Here is a 14,427-nt window from a genome sequence, read left to right on the forward strand (position 1 = left end):
CTTTATCCCCACTCTCGGCCTTCTGCCAGTCAGCCAATCCTTTATTCATGCTAAGATCTTACTCTTAACGCCATGGGCTCTTAACTCATTTAACAGACTCCGATACGGCACCTTGTCAAAGGCCTTCTGGAAATCTAAATAAATCGCGTCCACTCGTTCTCCTTTGTCTAACTTCCTTGTTACTTCCTCAAAGAACTCTAACAGATTTGTCAGACACGACCTCCTTTTGACAAAGCCATGCTGACTCCGTCCTATTTTCCCATGCACTTTCCTTTCCCTTTCCCTTGTGGCATGGAGCATTGCCCAGTGGCACGCCATAATGGCTTATTTTTCCATGTTTATTTAAAAAAATAAATCAAGCAATCAGAAAGTTATCTGTAACATCTTATGCTGTCATGCAACTTTGCAAGTTACATTTACCCTATAGTGCGAACCCTGACAGAAAGTGCCAGATTATTTGCTCATGTTATGACATCAGGTGAAGCCCAATCCTGCAGTCACTTGACATGTGCACCTGCTACTGTCACCAGATGATGGTCAGGAACAATAATTAAGGTTAATTTCTATCCCCAACTCTATTGTAGAAACTCGGCACATTATAATAAATTGACGAATGAAAACACATACAGATAAACATTTTCAATTGGAACTTTTGGCACCTCAATGGGTTATGATAATTAGATTTACAAAAGAAAAGAACGGGCCGGGATTCTCCCCGACCCGGCGGGGTGCAGGGTCCCGGCGGGATGGAGTGGCGTGAACCACTCCGGCGTCAGGCCGCCCCAAAGGTCCGGATTTCTCCACACCTTTAGGGGCCAAGCCCTCATCTTGAGGGGCCCCGCGCCAGAGTGGTTGGCACACCGCCGGCCGGCGGGGAAGGCCTTTGGCGCCACGCCAGCCGGGGCCGAAAGGACTGCGCCAGTCGGCTGCTGACGTCACCTCCTCGCATGCGCAGGGTGGGTGTCACTTCCGCATGGCCATCGCGGAGGCTATGGCCGAGGCGGAAGGAAAAAAGTGCCCCCACGGCATAGGCCCGCCCGCGGATCGGTGGGCCCCGATCGCAGGCCAGGCCACCGTGGGGGCACGCCCCGGGGCCAGATCGCCCCGCGCCCCCCCAGTACCCCGGAGCCCGCCCGCGCTGCCAGTCCCACCAGTAAGGTCGGTGGTTTGATTCACGCCGGCGGGACTGGCATGACAGCAGCGGGACTTCAGCCCATCGCAGGCCGTAGAATTGCCGGGGGGGACCCGCCGACTGGCGCGGCGCGATTCCCGCCCCCGCCGAATTTCCGGTGCCGGAGAATTCGGCTGCCGGCAGGGGCGGGATTCACGCCGCCCCCCCGGCGATTCTCCCACCCGGCGGGGGGGTCGGAGAATCCCGCCCCAGAAATCGTTGCTGGCTGTAATAGCAGATTCATGCTTCATGTGTTGATTTGATACTCCTCTGTCGCCTACTTTATCGGATGGCCAAATATTCAGATGTTAAGCATTCATCTGCTCTAATCGACGACAATTTTAGTAAGAAGTTCCATTTAATCTCAATTCAAATTTAAGTCAATATTGGATTCAAGTCAATATTAGTTTATCTGTATGATACTGTGTTACCACGTTTTCACCTACAGTCCTGTGTTGTTGAGAATGGCAGGGTGAGTAACATCTGATTTAAGATTTTAATTAAGTTAATTAAGGCTTATCAGCAGATGTGCTTTTACATGCGATCAGTTTTCTACAGCTTTAATTGTGACTCAGTGCAATACCATTTACTCTGTGTTACAGTGCCCAAGAAACTGCTGGATGAAAGCAACCCCAAGCCAACTCATTATAAAGGGATTCACCATCCCAATTTTCCACCACACCCCAAACCTTATGATCCGAACATTGTAGGTGATGGTGTCTTCCCTCATGATGTGTTAGCCTTTATAACAGAAGCATCTTTGCCAGGTATGTTATTTTGTATTATTTATACCCGGAAGTAAAATCCCTGGAAAGCTACCAATTATATTTATTTTTTAAAATGTTATTTGTTTAATTACTTGTAGTTTCAGAGCTTACTTGTGGAAAGAACTCCGATGTTCACCCATATAGAATGGACATCGGAGTCCCTTCAGATAAAGAAAACTTGTGTCCTACATCGCTCAATTAAAATGGATGAACACAAAGCCCTTTAAAAGCTGCACATGCACATGCACGATACCCAGCCCTACACTGAACGGGTGGCATCTGCGGTGGAAGCCTTGGGTCAAGGTGCTAGAGCCATGGTTCAGGACGTCTAAGGCTTGGGGAAATCTGCACGGTCGATGGCTAACGCTCAGGACAGGGGAGTCCAGTTACAGGCAGATATGTACCAGGCCCACATGGACATTGCTGTGGCCTCCAGAGCTTGGCCCATTCACAAAGGGTCATGGCTGAGGATGTCAAGATCATTGGCCGAGCACGGACTGACCTGAGCCAGTCACAGCGGGACATGGCACAGTCTGACAAGGAAGTGGCACGGTCTCAGAGCGACGTGACTGAGGTGCAGAGGGACATGACTCGCTGAAGGACACTGCCCAGTCTCACTGCACCAAGGTTGAGGGCATTGAGATCCTGGCACACAGACAAGGGCGGGCCTCTGGGACTGGCAGCGCCAGGTGACAGAGGAACATCCGGAGCTCCCTCTGGCCTTTGCTCCATCCCACAGATCAGTCTGCGGGCCATCGAACATTCTGAGGGACAAGGAAGTGAAGGGGCCCATGCTGGTGCCTCGCACAAAGAAAGTGCTGGAACACCTCAGAGCTTCTGGATCCCCCCCCCCCCCCCCCACCCCCACGCACCTGACACTGGCGCATCTCATGGGCAGTGGGCAGGACAGGGTGGCACCTCATCACCTGTGACACCCGAAAGTCAGCCAGGCCCATCCAGATCCAGGCTCTCCACAGGATGGCCGCCAAAGGCATTTCAGGTCAAAGGGTGAGATATGAAGCAAGCCACCTCCATGTCTGATGTGCTATCTGGAGTCATACCTGAAGTGTTGGGTACTCTGATACACAGACAAACCAACACGGTTGCGAATGGTACAACGCAGTTTTATTTCAATGAACTATTAACATATTAAACTCTGGTATTCAGCACATGGTGAACCTCTGAGTGGCTGGCAATGAGGTCTATGGCCTGAGCCCTCTCCTGCTCGAGTGCCCAGGAAGTGTTGTGTTCCCTGCTCTGTACTGTGTACGCTCTTGTCGTGATTGGCTGTCGTGTTTTGTGTGTTGATTGGTCCGCTGATCTGTCCATCATTATGTGTGTATGTATGTGCTGTGATGTTCACCTGAATATCATGACATCCCCCCTTTTTTACAGGATTATGTGCCTACGTGTTTATAAATAGAGATGTGGACTGAGTATAGCTAAATGTGTGTGAGTGCAATATTTACAGCATGTACATGGGGCTTAACTATATACAAGGGGCGATGTCGGGTGTGACATAACAATGAGGTTGTACCATAAACAAAGAATGGGGAAATGTTGAACGATAAAACGAATTCCTGTAACGATAAGAACAGAAACATATTAACAAAGTGGTTGCATGAGTTCAATGTATAAACAGTCTCATAAGTTCAGTTTAGTAGGTGGGCAACGAATTTGGGTTGACCGCCTCAAGGGTAGGTCTGGAACCACCGGCTGAGGAACGGGCCTGGCCACGGGCGACGATGGAAGGGGCATGGTAGCAGGCAGCTCCACAAAGTCGAAATCAGGAACAACAGGAGGGCACGGTGTTGGTGTAAGGTCTCGTAGCGAGCGTGGAAGCAGGCGAAGAGCCCGCCGATTGCGCCTACGAACGGATCCATCAGGCATGCGAACCAGGAACGAGTGGGGAGCCACGCATCGGAGAACTTCGGCAGGTGCTGACCAGCCACCTTCTGGTAGGTGGATGCGGACTTCGTCTCCAGGGGCCAGGGCGGGAAGATCAGTTGCCCGTGTGTCATATGACCTCTTCTGGCGACCGCACTGCAGTTGCATCCTGTGCAGTGCCAGAGCATGGTCTATTGTGGGTGCCAGGATGGAAGGCACAGTAGTCCTGAGGGCGCGACCCATCAACAGCTGGGCTGGTGAGAGACCAGTGGCTAGTGGGGCCGAGCGATAGGCCAGCAGGGAGAGGCAGAAATCCGATCCAGCAGCTGCAGCCTTACAGAGGAGCCGCTTGACAATGTGAACGCCCTTCTCCGCCTTTCCGTTGGACTGGGGGTGCAGAGGGCTAGACGTCACGTGTGTGAAGCCATACGAAGCAGCAAAGAAAGACCATTCCTGGCTGGCAAAACAGGGCCCATTTTCCGACATGACCGTCATCAGAATGCCGTGGCGAGCGAAGGTGTCTTTGCAGGCCCTTATGTCAAATCGTGCAGGCGTATAACCACTGGGTAGTTGGAGAAGTAGTCAACGATGATGACATAGTCCCTGCCGAGCGCGTGAAAGAGGTCCACACCCACCTTCGCCCAGGGGGACGTCACCAGCTCATGGGCTAGAAGCGTTTCAGGAGGTTGCGCTGGCTGAAACCTTTGGCAGGTTGTACAGTTGAGCACCATATTGGCAATATCGTCACTGATGCCCGGCCAGTATACCGCCTCTCGGGCCCTCCTTCTGCACTTCTCGACCCCCAGGTGGCCTTCGTGTAGTTGGTCGAGAACCAGCTTGTGCATGCTGTGCGAAATCACAATCCGGTCCAGCTTCAGAAGGACACCATCAATGACGGCCAAGTCGTCTCGGACATTGTAGAACTGCGGGCACTGCCCTTTGAGCCACCCTCCCGTCATGTGGCGCATCACACATTGTAGAAGGGGGTCGGCCACAGTCTCTCGGCAAATACGGGCCAGACTGGAGTCGTCAGCTGGCAGATTTAGAACATAGAACATAGAACAATACAGCGCAGTACAGGCCCTTCGGCCCATGATGTTGCACCGAAACAAAAGCCATCTAACCTAAACTATACCATTATCATCCATATGTTTATCCAATAAACTTTTAAATGCCCTCAATGTTGGCGAGTTCACTACTGTAGCAGGTAGGGCATTCCACGGCCTCACTACTCTTTGCGTAAAGAACCTACCTCTGACCTCTGTCCTATATCTATTACCCCTCAGTTTAAAGTTATGTCCCCTCGTGCCAGCCATTTCCATCCGCGGGAGAAGGCTCTCACTGTCCACCCTATCCATCCCCCTAATCATTTTGTATGCCTCTATTAAGTCTCCTCTTAACCTTCTTCTCTCCAACGAAAACAACCTCAAGTCCATCAGCCTTTCCTCATAAGATTTTCCCTCCATACCAGGCAACATCCTGGTAAATCTCCTCTGCACCCGCTCCAAAGCCTCCACGTCCTTCCTATAATGCGGTGACCAGAACTGTACGCAATACTCCAAATGCGGCCGTACCAGAGTTCTGTACAGCTGCAACATGACCTCCTGACTCCGGAACTCAATCCCTCTACCAATAAAGGCCAACACTCCATAGGCCTTCTTCACCACCCTATCAACCTGGGTGGCAACTTTCAGGGATCTATGTACATGGACACCTAGATCCCTCTGCTCATCCACACTTTCAAGAACTTTTCCATTAGCCAAATATTCCACATTCCTGTTATTCCTTCCAAAGTGAATCACCTCACACTTCTCTACATTAAACTCCATTTGCCACCATCAGCCCAGCTCTGCAGCTTATCTATATCCCTCTGTAACCTGCTACTTCCTTCCACACTATCGACAACACCACCGACTTTAGTATCGCCTGCAAATTTACTCACCCACCCTTCTGCGCCTTCCTCTAGGTCATTGATAAAAATGACAAACAGCAACGGCCCCAGAACAGATCCTTGTGGTACTCCACTTGTGACTGAACTCCATTCTGAACATTTGCCGATGTGAAGGCCACCTGCGCCTCGACCTGACATACGAACCCCTCCGAATCTGGTGACGTGCTCACTGCTCTCGATAGGGCATCCGCAATGATAAGGTCATTCCCTGGGGTGTAGACCACATACCTGTTGGAAGTCATACCTCCTGAGTTTAAGTAGGATGCGTTGGAGGCGAGGGGTCATCTTGTTCAGGTCCTTGTTTATGATGCTGACCAGGGGGCGGTGGTCAGTTTCAACAGTGAACTGGGGAAGACCATACACATAATCATGGAACTTGTCTAAACTGGTTAGCAAGCCCAGGCACTCCTTTTCGATCTGCACGTAGCGCTGCTCTTTGGGGGTCATGGCTCGCGAGGTATAGGCGACCGGGGCCCATGACGCACTGTCATCCCGCTGCAGGAGCACTGCCCCAATGCCGGACTGGCTGGCATCAGTCGAGATTTTAGTGGCACGAGACGTGTCGAAAAACGCCAGTACCGGTGCAGTGGTGAGCTTGAGTTTGAGCTCCTCCCATTCCTGCTGGTGTGCGTGCTGCCACTGGAACTCCGTGGACTTCTTGACGAGGTGGCGCAGAGCTGTCGGGTGGGAGGCAAGGTTGGGAATGAACTTCCCCAGGAAGTTGACCATGCCTAGGAAGCATAGTACTGCTTTCTTGTCTGCCGGCTGCGGCATGGCTGCATCCGGACAGACCCCTGACCGGGAAATGTGGTCCCCCAGGAACTTCAGCTCGGTTTGGCCGAAAGAACACTTGGCTCGGTTGAGGCGCAGGCCGTTTTCACGTATGCTTGCAAAGACGTGTTGGAGACGATAGATGTGCTCCTGTGGTGTGGTGGACCAGATGATGACATCGTCCACGTAGACGTGCACCCCTTTGATGCCTTCCATCATCTGCTCCATGGTCCTATAAAAGACCTCGGATGCCGAGATGATGCCAAATGGCATTCGGTTGTAGCAGAACCTGTCGAAAGGGGTGTTGAAAGTGCACAGCTTTCGGCTGGGCGGATCCAGTTGGATCTGCCAAAAGCCTTTAGAGGCATCCAGTTTGGTAAATATTTTCGCCTGGGCCATTTCACTCGTGATCTCTTCCCGTTTGGGTATGGGGTAATGTTCCCTCATAATATTGTTATTGAGGTCTTTTGGATCAATACAGATCCGGAGCTCGCCGGAGGGCTTCTTGACACACACCATGGAGCTGACCCACGGCGTGGGCTCCGTGACCCTGGATAGGACCCCTTGGTCCTGGAGATCCTGCAGCTGCTGCTTGAGGCGGTCTTTGAGTGGCGCAGGGACCCTGCGAGGTGCGTGAATGTCCGGGGTGGCGTCTGGGTTGAGCCGAATTTTATAGATGTATGGCAGTGTTCCCATGCCCTCGAATGCCTCCTGGTTGTGGGCGAGGAGCGATTGGAGCTGAGCGATAAACTCTGCATCCGGGAAGTCAGAAGTTCCGTCTGGAGAGAGAGAGTGGACTTGTTGCACGAGGTGGAGAGCCTTGCATTCCTGTGCGCCTGGCAGGGAGTCCTTCGATGAGCTGACTATCTCGAATGAGAGTGTGGCCGTGTGTGTGTTGTGTGTCACCTGGAGCTGCAGGATCCCATAGACGGGATAACGTTCCCATTGTAGTCGACCATCCTGCACCGGGACAGCCAGATTGGTGGTCTGGCCTTCATGGCGTAGAAGGCTGACCATGCTATGAGATTGGCGGAGGCGCCAGTGTCCAGGCGGAAAGTTATCGGCGATCGGTTGACCGTCAGGGTGGCACACCATTCATCACCCGGATTGATTGTGTTGACTCGGTTCCCATCAATGACCGCAACCCGGAAGGCGTCTCGGTCATCTGTGTCACCGGTCTGGATGTCGTCTGGGCAAGATTCGTAATGGGGAGGCTGAATGGTCCGCACGTCCCTGCGAGGTTGTGGGAGTTGTGGAAGATTGACAGGTGGAGCTGCTCGACAGTAAGCAGCGTAGTGGCCGACCTTGCCACAGTGTAGGCATTGTTGGGTTCTTGCGGGACATTGTCGCTTTAAATGTGCAGCTCCACAGTTGCCGCACGTCGTGACGTCATGACGCTCGTTGTGCCACTGCGCATGCGCAGTTCGGTCTTGCGTCGGGCACGCCTGCGCATCACGTCCCTCAGTGTTGCCGTAGATTTTGGCGCACACAAACGTGGGAGGCCCCGAAAAGCGCGCAAAATGGCCGACGTCGTTCGGGCCACGGGCACCAGGCTCACCGATCCGGCCGCGTAGGACCCCCGCCGTGCCGATTCGGTTGCCTGAAATTGTGCATAGCAGCTAGTCGTGTTTTCGTGCAGGACACAGGCTTCGATTGAGGAGGCTAAGGTGAGGCCTTTTATTTTTAAAAGCTGCTGGCGTAGGGTGCCCGAGGCGACCCCAAAAACGATCTGGTCACGAATCATGGAATCTGAGGTGGTGTATTAACCGCAGGACTGCGCGATGATGCGGAGATGGGTAAGGAATGACTGAAAGAGCTCATCCTTACCTTGCAGGCGCTGCTGGAAGACATACCTCTCGAAGCTTTCATTGACCTCGACTTTGAAGTGTTGGTCGAGCTTGAGAAGGACCGTCTTGTATTTGGATTTGTCCTCGCCTTCCGCGAACACCAGGGAGTTGTAGACATGGATGGCGTGCTGCCCTGCGGTGGTGAGGAGGATGGCGATCTTTCTGGTGTCCGAGGCGCTCTCTCTTTCGTTGGCTTCCAGAAAGAGCTGGAAGCGCTGCTTGAACAAATTCCAATTAACGCCGAGGTTCCCAGCGACTTGCAGCGGCTGCGGTGTGTTGACGGTGTCCATGGCGCAGGATGGCAGATTTGTGGGTCGGTGTCAAATCACTCCTGGTATCATAAAGTGTTGGGTTCTCTGACCCACAGACGAACCAACACGGTTGCGAATGGTACAACGCAGTTTTATGTCAATGAACTATTAACATATTAAACTCTGGTATTCAGCACATGGTGAACCTCTGAGTGGCTGGCAATGAGGTCTGTGCCCTGAGCCCTCTCCTGCTCGAGTGCCCAGGAAGTGTGTTCCCTGCTTTGTACTGTGCATGCTCTTGTCCATGATTGGCTGTCGTGTTTTGTGTGTTAATTGGTCCATTGATCTGTCCATCATTATGTGTGTATGTATGTGCTGCGATGTTCACCTGAATATCATGACAATACCTAGAAGAAGTGTTAGAGTACGTAAGCCAAGAAAGTTAGACACCAGTTAAGTTGACACGGGTGCAGCACATAGATTGATGGTAGGGGCAGCGCACCACAATGTATATAGTCACCATTAAACACCTTTTCACCAACATTCTGACCTGCCTCATTCCTCTCTGTTGCGTGTGAGGGATAGGCTGGGCTGGATGGACAGTGTCGTGCGGTTATTGGTGTGGGTTTTGGAGGATGTCATGGGCCAAGGCCCCCAGGACACTTGAACGTTCCATCTGGTGTCATCCACAGACTTGGTAGGGAATGGGACCAGAAGTGTGAAGCCGCCTTTGTAGGACAGCGTACCCAGTGAGTGACCCGTCACTAATCACCATCTCCATAACCGCCCCCTCCACCTCCCAAAGGATATATGGGCCCGAGAGGGAATGGCCGGCACACATGCAGGGATCACGCAGGTGGACAGTGGAATGTGACTCTGATGAGGAGCACCAGAATTCATCTTACTGTGAGTTGTCATCATCCTCCATCCTGTGGACAAGACCCGCTGATAATACCCTGGAGTGATGCTGGTAGGACCCTGGGAGAGGGGAGGGGGAGCTGGGGTGGTGGGATGGACTCCAGGGCAGTGGGACAGGGAAGGTGCAGGGAGGAAAGGGGGAACAGGGAAGGTGGAATGAAGGGAGAAGAGACAGGGAAGGTGCAGTGAGAAGAGGTGGGATGGGGGAAGGACAGGGAAAGTGTAATGAAGAAAAGAGAGACCTGGAAGGGAGGAGGGACAGGGAAGGTGGAGTGAAAGGAGGAGGGACAGGGAAGGTGCAATGAAGGAAGGAGGGACAGGGAAGGGAGGAGGGACAGAGAGGGACAGGGAAGGTGGAGTGAAGGGAGGAGGGATAGGGAAGGTGGAGTGAAGGGAGGAGGGATAGGGAAAGTGCAGTGAAGATAGGAGGGATGGGGAGGGACAGGGAAGGTGAAATGGAGGAAGGATAGGGAAGGGAGAAGGGACTGAGAAGGGAGGAGGGACAGGGAAGGTGCAGTGAAGATAGGATGGATGGGGGAGGGACAGGGAAGGTGCAGTGAAGAGAGGAAAGATGGGATGGTGGAAGGACAGGGAAGGTTAAATGAAGGGAGGAAGGCAGGGAAGGGAGGAGGGACTGAGGAGGGAGGAGATACAGGGAAGGTGAAGTTAAGGGAGGACAGTGGAGGATGTGACCGGCTATGCAGAATGGGGAAGCACTTGGAGGTGGGGGCAGGGATAGGGAGGTGCGACAGGGCAGCGGGGCTGCCAGTGGCCAGGCCTAGTTGGCAAATCAGGAGGTGATGAGGTTGGATGGGCGGCCATGCTGGCCTGGGCTCCAAGCCTGGTTCTTCCCTGTCATCCTCATCCTCAAAGAACAAAGAAGAATACAGCACAGGAACAAGCACTTCGGCCCACCAAGCCTGTACTGGTCATGATACCAACCTTTGCCAAAACCCTCAGCACTTCCTTGTGCCGTATCCCTCTATACCCATCCTATCCATGTATTTGTCGAGATGCCTTTTGAACGCCGTTAATGTACCTGCTTCCACAACCTCCTCTGGCAACACGTTTCAGGCACTCACCATCCTTTGGTAAAAAAACCTGTCTCGCACAGCTCCTCGTCAAATGAAGCCTGGAGTTCTTCCTCCTCCTCTAGCATGTCACCCCTCTGCTGTGTGATGTTGTGCAGGATGCAGCAGGCCAGAACGATGTTGGCGACCGTCCTGGGGCTGTATTGGAGCACCCCAGAGAAGTGATCCAGGCATCGGAAGTGCATATTGAGGACGCTGATGTGCCTCTTAATGATGATCCTGGTTGCTGCAGGTGTGGTCGTGACAATGAGTTTCCATGTTGGTCTGGGACTCTGGAGCAGGCCACCCCGATCCCGAGGGGGACACCCCGAATCCACGGAGCTGTCACCAACTCGCTTCCCGTTACTTCCCCAAGACCTGGGAGCCACCCCTCAGCACGTGCTATAATCTTTTTCCCCACAACCCAATTCATTTTTTCCAATTAAGGGGCAATTTAGTGAGGCCAATCCACCTAGCCTGCACATCTTGGGTTGTGGGGGCGAGACCCACGCAAACACGGAGAGAATGTGCAAACTCCACACGGACAATGACCCAGAGCCAGGATCAAACCTGAGACCTTGGCGCTGTGAGGCTGCAGTGCTAACCAGCGCTGACCTCGCGCTACAATTTGTATCAGTTTTTAAAACTTTGCTTACCTTCTCTCTCCCCCTCAGCAGCCATGGCGCCCAGACCCTGTTTGTAAATACCTGTAGTAAATCATGCCCGCATGATATCTGCCAGAGAGGGGCGGAGCATCACGGAAGCACAAAGCATATTGGGTCCAACGCTCTAAATTTAAATTAATGCAAATGCTGTTTTTACACCCCCCTTCTGGGTGTAAAACTTCATTTTCGCCACTAGGGAGGGACCGAATCGGCGACAGGCGCGGACCTCGATTTTGGACGGACACCCGATCTTGGTTCGCATTTCCGGCGTTGCGAGGTGGAGAATGCAGCCCCTTTAGAGATAACGGGAAGACACTGCAGCTTTAGAAAGCCCATTATTTTGAACGTCGTTCATGTTTGGTAGCTTACCTGTTTTACTGCTCTCAATCTCCATTTTTGAAGACAGCAAGAAAACGTATGGTTTATCTTAGACTCCTCCAAGTCACGTGCAACTCTAGCAAAATGCAAACATCCTCCAAGAATACCCAATTTGCTGTTTGTGGCGCATCCACATTATCACAAAGGTTCACAGGACTCTCTATCTGTCATTTTGTGGCTTGTTTATATTAATATCCATTTATGCTCACTATCATCCACTTGTCTGCAAATGATTCCTTCCACATTCATCTAGTTTCGTCAAACTAAATCCCTGAACTGATCATTGATTACATCTTTAGTTCCTCCATACCCTTCAATATGATAATAGATTCATAGATTCATAGAATTTACAGTGCAGAAGGAGGCCATTCGGCCCATCGAGTCTGCACCGGCTCTTGGAAAGAACGCCCTACCGAGGCCCACACCACCCTATCCCCATAACCCAGTAACCCCACTCAACCAAGGCCAATTTTGGACACTAAGGGCAATTTAGCATGGCCAATCCACCTAACCTGCACGTCTTTGGACTGTGGGAGGAAACCGGAGCACCCGGAGGAAACCCACGCACACACGGGGAGAACGTGCAGACTCCGCACAGACAGTGACCCAAGCCGGGAATCGAACCTGGGACCCTGGAGCTGTGAAGCAATTATGCTAACCACTATGCTACCGTCCTGCAATGAAAGTATTGTTTCTTTCAGTACTTCAAGGACAACTTCTCCCGTGACATAGAAGTTCAGAAAGGTATTAGAGCAGTAATATGATGCCGGTGTGTGATCACAGTGTATTTGAATGTCTTGTTCATGTTAAGCTTTAAACATGCTGCTCCTCATTGATGCACAATCAATAACTACTGAAAAGAGGTTGTTGGACAACTGAAGGCTTTAACAGACTAGAACTGTTCCCCAGCAGCTCAGGTACAGAATGAGGGCTACATACTATACAGCCAATGGTAAACCTCCAGGTTTAACCAATGGAACTTCAGCCTCTCGGGTGCTGCAATACCTGATAATACCACATTCACCCCCTGTTAAGAAGGAGTCCGGTGGGGGTGGTGGCCAGTGGCTACAACTGTATTCAACATGGTATGATCCGATATTGAGGTACCGTGATACCTCCTTACAGTGTTTAGAGGATATTTACAGTCATGGCAGATAAACACAGTCCGTGTTTATTATTTACAGTTACAGGTCGGTAAAGGTGAAGCAATCAGTCGGTCGGGTGCCCTGGTCGTCCTCTGGGATCGTCTGGGCCTCGGTGGTGATTCCGGTGGGTGTCCAGGCATCTGCGATTCCGGGAGCGTGGCTTCGGCCTCCATGGCAGCTTCGTCACCCCTAGACGGCGCTGGTGGGGAAAGCGGTTGATCTGGGAGGGGGGCGCCTGTAGGGGGCGTCGGTGGGTGGGAGGGCCCAGGCAGGAGCGGCGGGAGGACTGACCATCCTGTGAGGTGCTGCGTAGGGGTGTGTGGGGGTGGTGGTTGGGGTGCGCGTGGGGTTCCGGTGGGCGCCAGGTCCCGTAGGGAGACTGTATTTTGTCGGCCGTCAGGGAACGCCATGTAGGTGTACTGGGGGTTAGCGTGCAGCAGCTGGACCCTCTCGACCAACGGGTCCGACTTATGCGCCCGCACGTGTTTTCGGAGCAGGATGGGTCCGGGAGTTGCCAGCCAGGTCGTGAGCGAGGTCCCGGAGGAGGAACTCCTGGGGAAGTCAAGGAGACATTCGTGAGTTGTCTGGTTGGTGGTCGTACAGAGCAGTGACCGGATGGAGTGGAGGGCCTCCTGGAGGACTTCTTGCCAGCGGGAGACTGGGAGGTTCCTGGACTGTAGGGCCAGTAGAACGGTCTTCCAGACCGTTCCGTTCTCCCTCTCTACCTGCCCGTTTCCCCGGGGGTTATAACTGGTCGTCCTGCTTGAGGCAATGCCCTTGCTGAGCAGGAATTGACGCAGTTCGTCGCTCATAAAGGAGGATCCCCTATCACTGTGTATGTAAGCGGGGAACCCGAACAATACAAAGATGCTATGGAGGGCCGTGATGACGGTGGTTGTGGTCATGTCTGGGCTGGGGATGGCGAATGGGAACCGGGAGTACTCGTCAATCACGTTCAGGAAGTACGTGTTGCGGTCGGTGGAGGGGAGGGGCCCTTTGAAGTCCATGCTGAGGCCTTCAAAGGGACGGGAAGCCTTTATCAGTTGCGCCCTCTCTGGCCGGTAGAAGTGCGGTTTGCACTCCGCGCAGATTTGGCAATTCCTGGTGGCTGTCCTGACCTCCTCGATGGAGTAGGGCAGGTTGTGGGTCTTAACAAAGTGGAAGAAGCGAGTGACCCCGGGTGGCAGAGGTCCTCGTGGAGGGCTCGGAGGCGGTCCACTTGTGCGGTGGCACATGTGCCGTGGGACAGAGCGTCAGGAGGCTCGTTTAGCTTCCCGGGACGATACAAGATCTCGTAGTTGTAGGTGGAGAGTTCTATCCTCCACCGCAAGATCTTGTCGTTTTTTATCTTGCCCCGCTGTGCATTATCGAACATGTAGGCAACCGACCGTTGGTCAGTGAGGAGAGTGAATCTCCTGCCGGCCAGGTAATGCCTCCAGTGTCGCACAGCTTCTATTATGGCTTGGGCCTCCTTTTCGACTGAGGAGTGGCGGATTTCGGAAGCATGGAGGGTACGGGAGAGGAAGGCCACGGGTCTGCCCGCTTGGTTGAGGGTGGCCGCCAGAGCTACGTCGGACGCATCGCTCTCGACCTGCAAGGGGAGGGA

The 14,427-nt window shown here is 52.9% G+C and overlaps 1 protein-coding gene across 7 annotated transcripts in view; it reads left to right on the forward strand.

Moving 5' to 3' along the window:
* The window catches only part of LOC140410695 (protein eva-1 homolog A-like), a 548,454-nt gene that overhangs the window by 512,842 nt on the left and 21,185 nt on the right, over positions 1–14,427 (forward strand). For 6 of the 7 annotated variants that reach the window (XM_072499126.1, XM_072499127.1, XM_072499131.1 and 3 more), the window contains one exon: positions 1,774–1,938. The exons of the other annotated variant lie outside the window; for it this stretch is intronic. In XM_072499126.1, the coding sequence (XP_072355227.1) occupies positions 1,774–1,938 (165 nt within the window). The remainder of the gene's footprint in view (positions 1–1,773; positions 1,939–14,427) is intronic. 7 annotated transcript variants of the gene reach the window in all.

This window comes from Scyliorhinus torazame, chromosome 4 (assembly GCF_047496885.1).
Source record: "Scyliorhinus torazame isolate Kashiwa2021f chromosome 4, sScyTor2.1, whole genome shotgun sequence".
NCBI classification, from domain to species: Eukaryota; Metazoa; Chordata; class Chondrichthyes; order Carcharhiniformes; family Scyliorhinidae; genus Scyliorhinus; species Scyliorhinus torazame.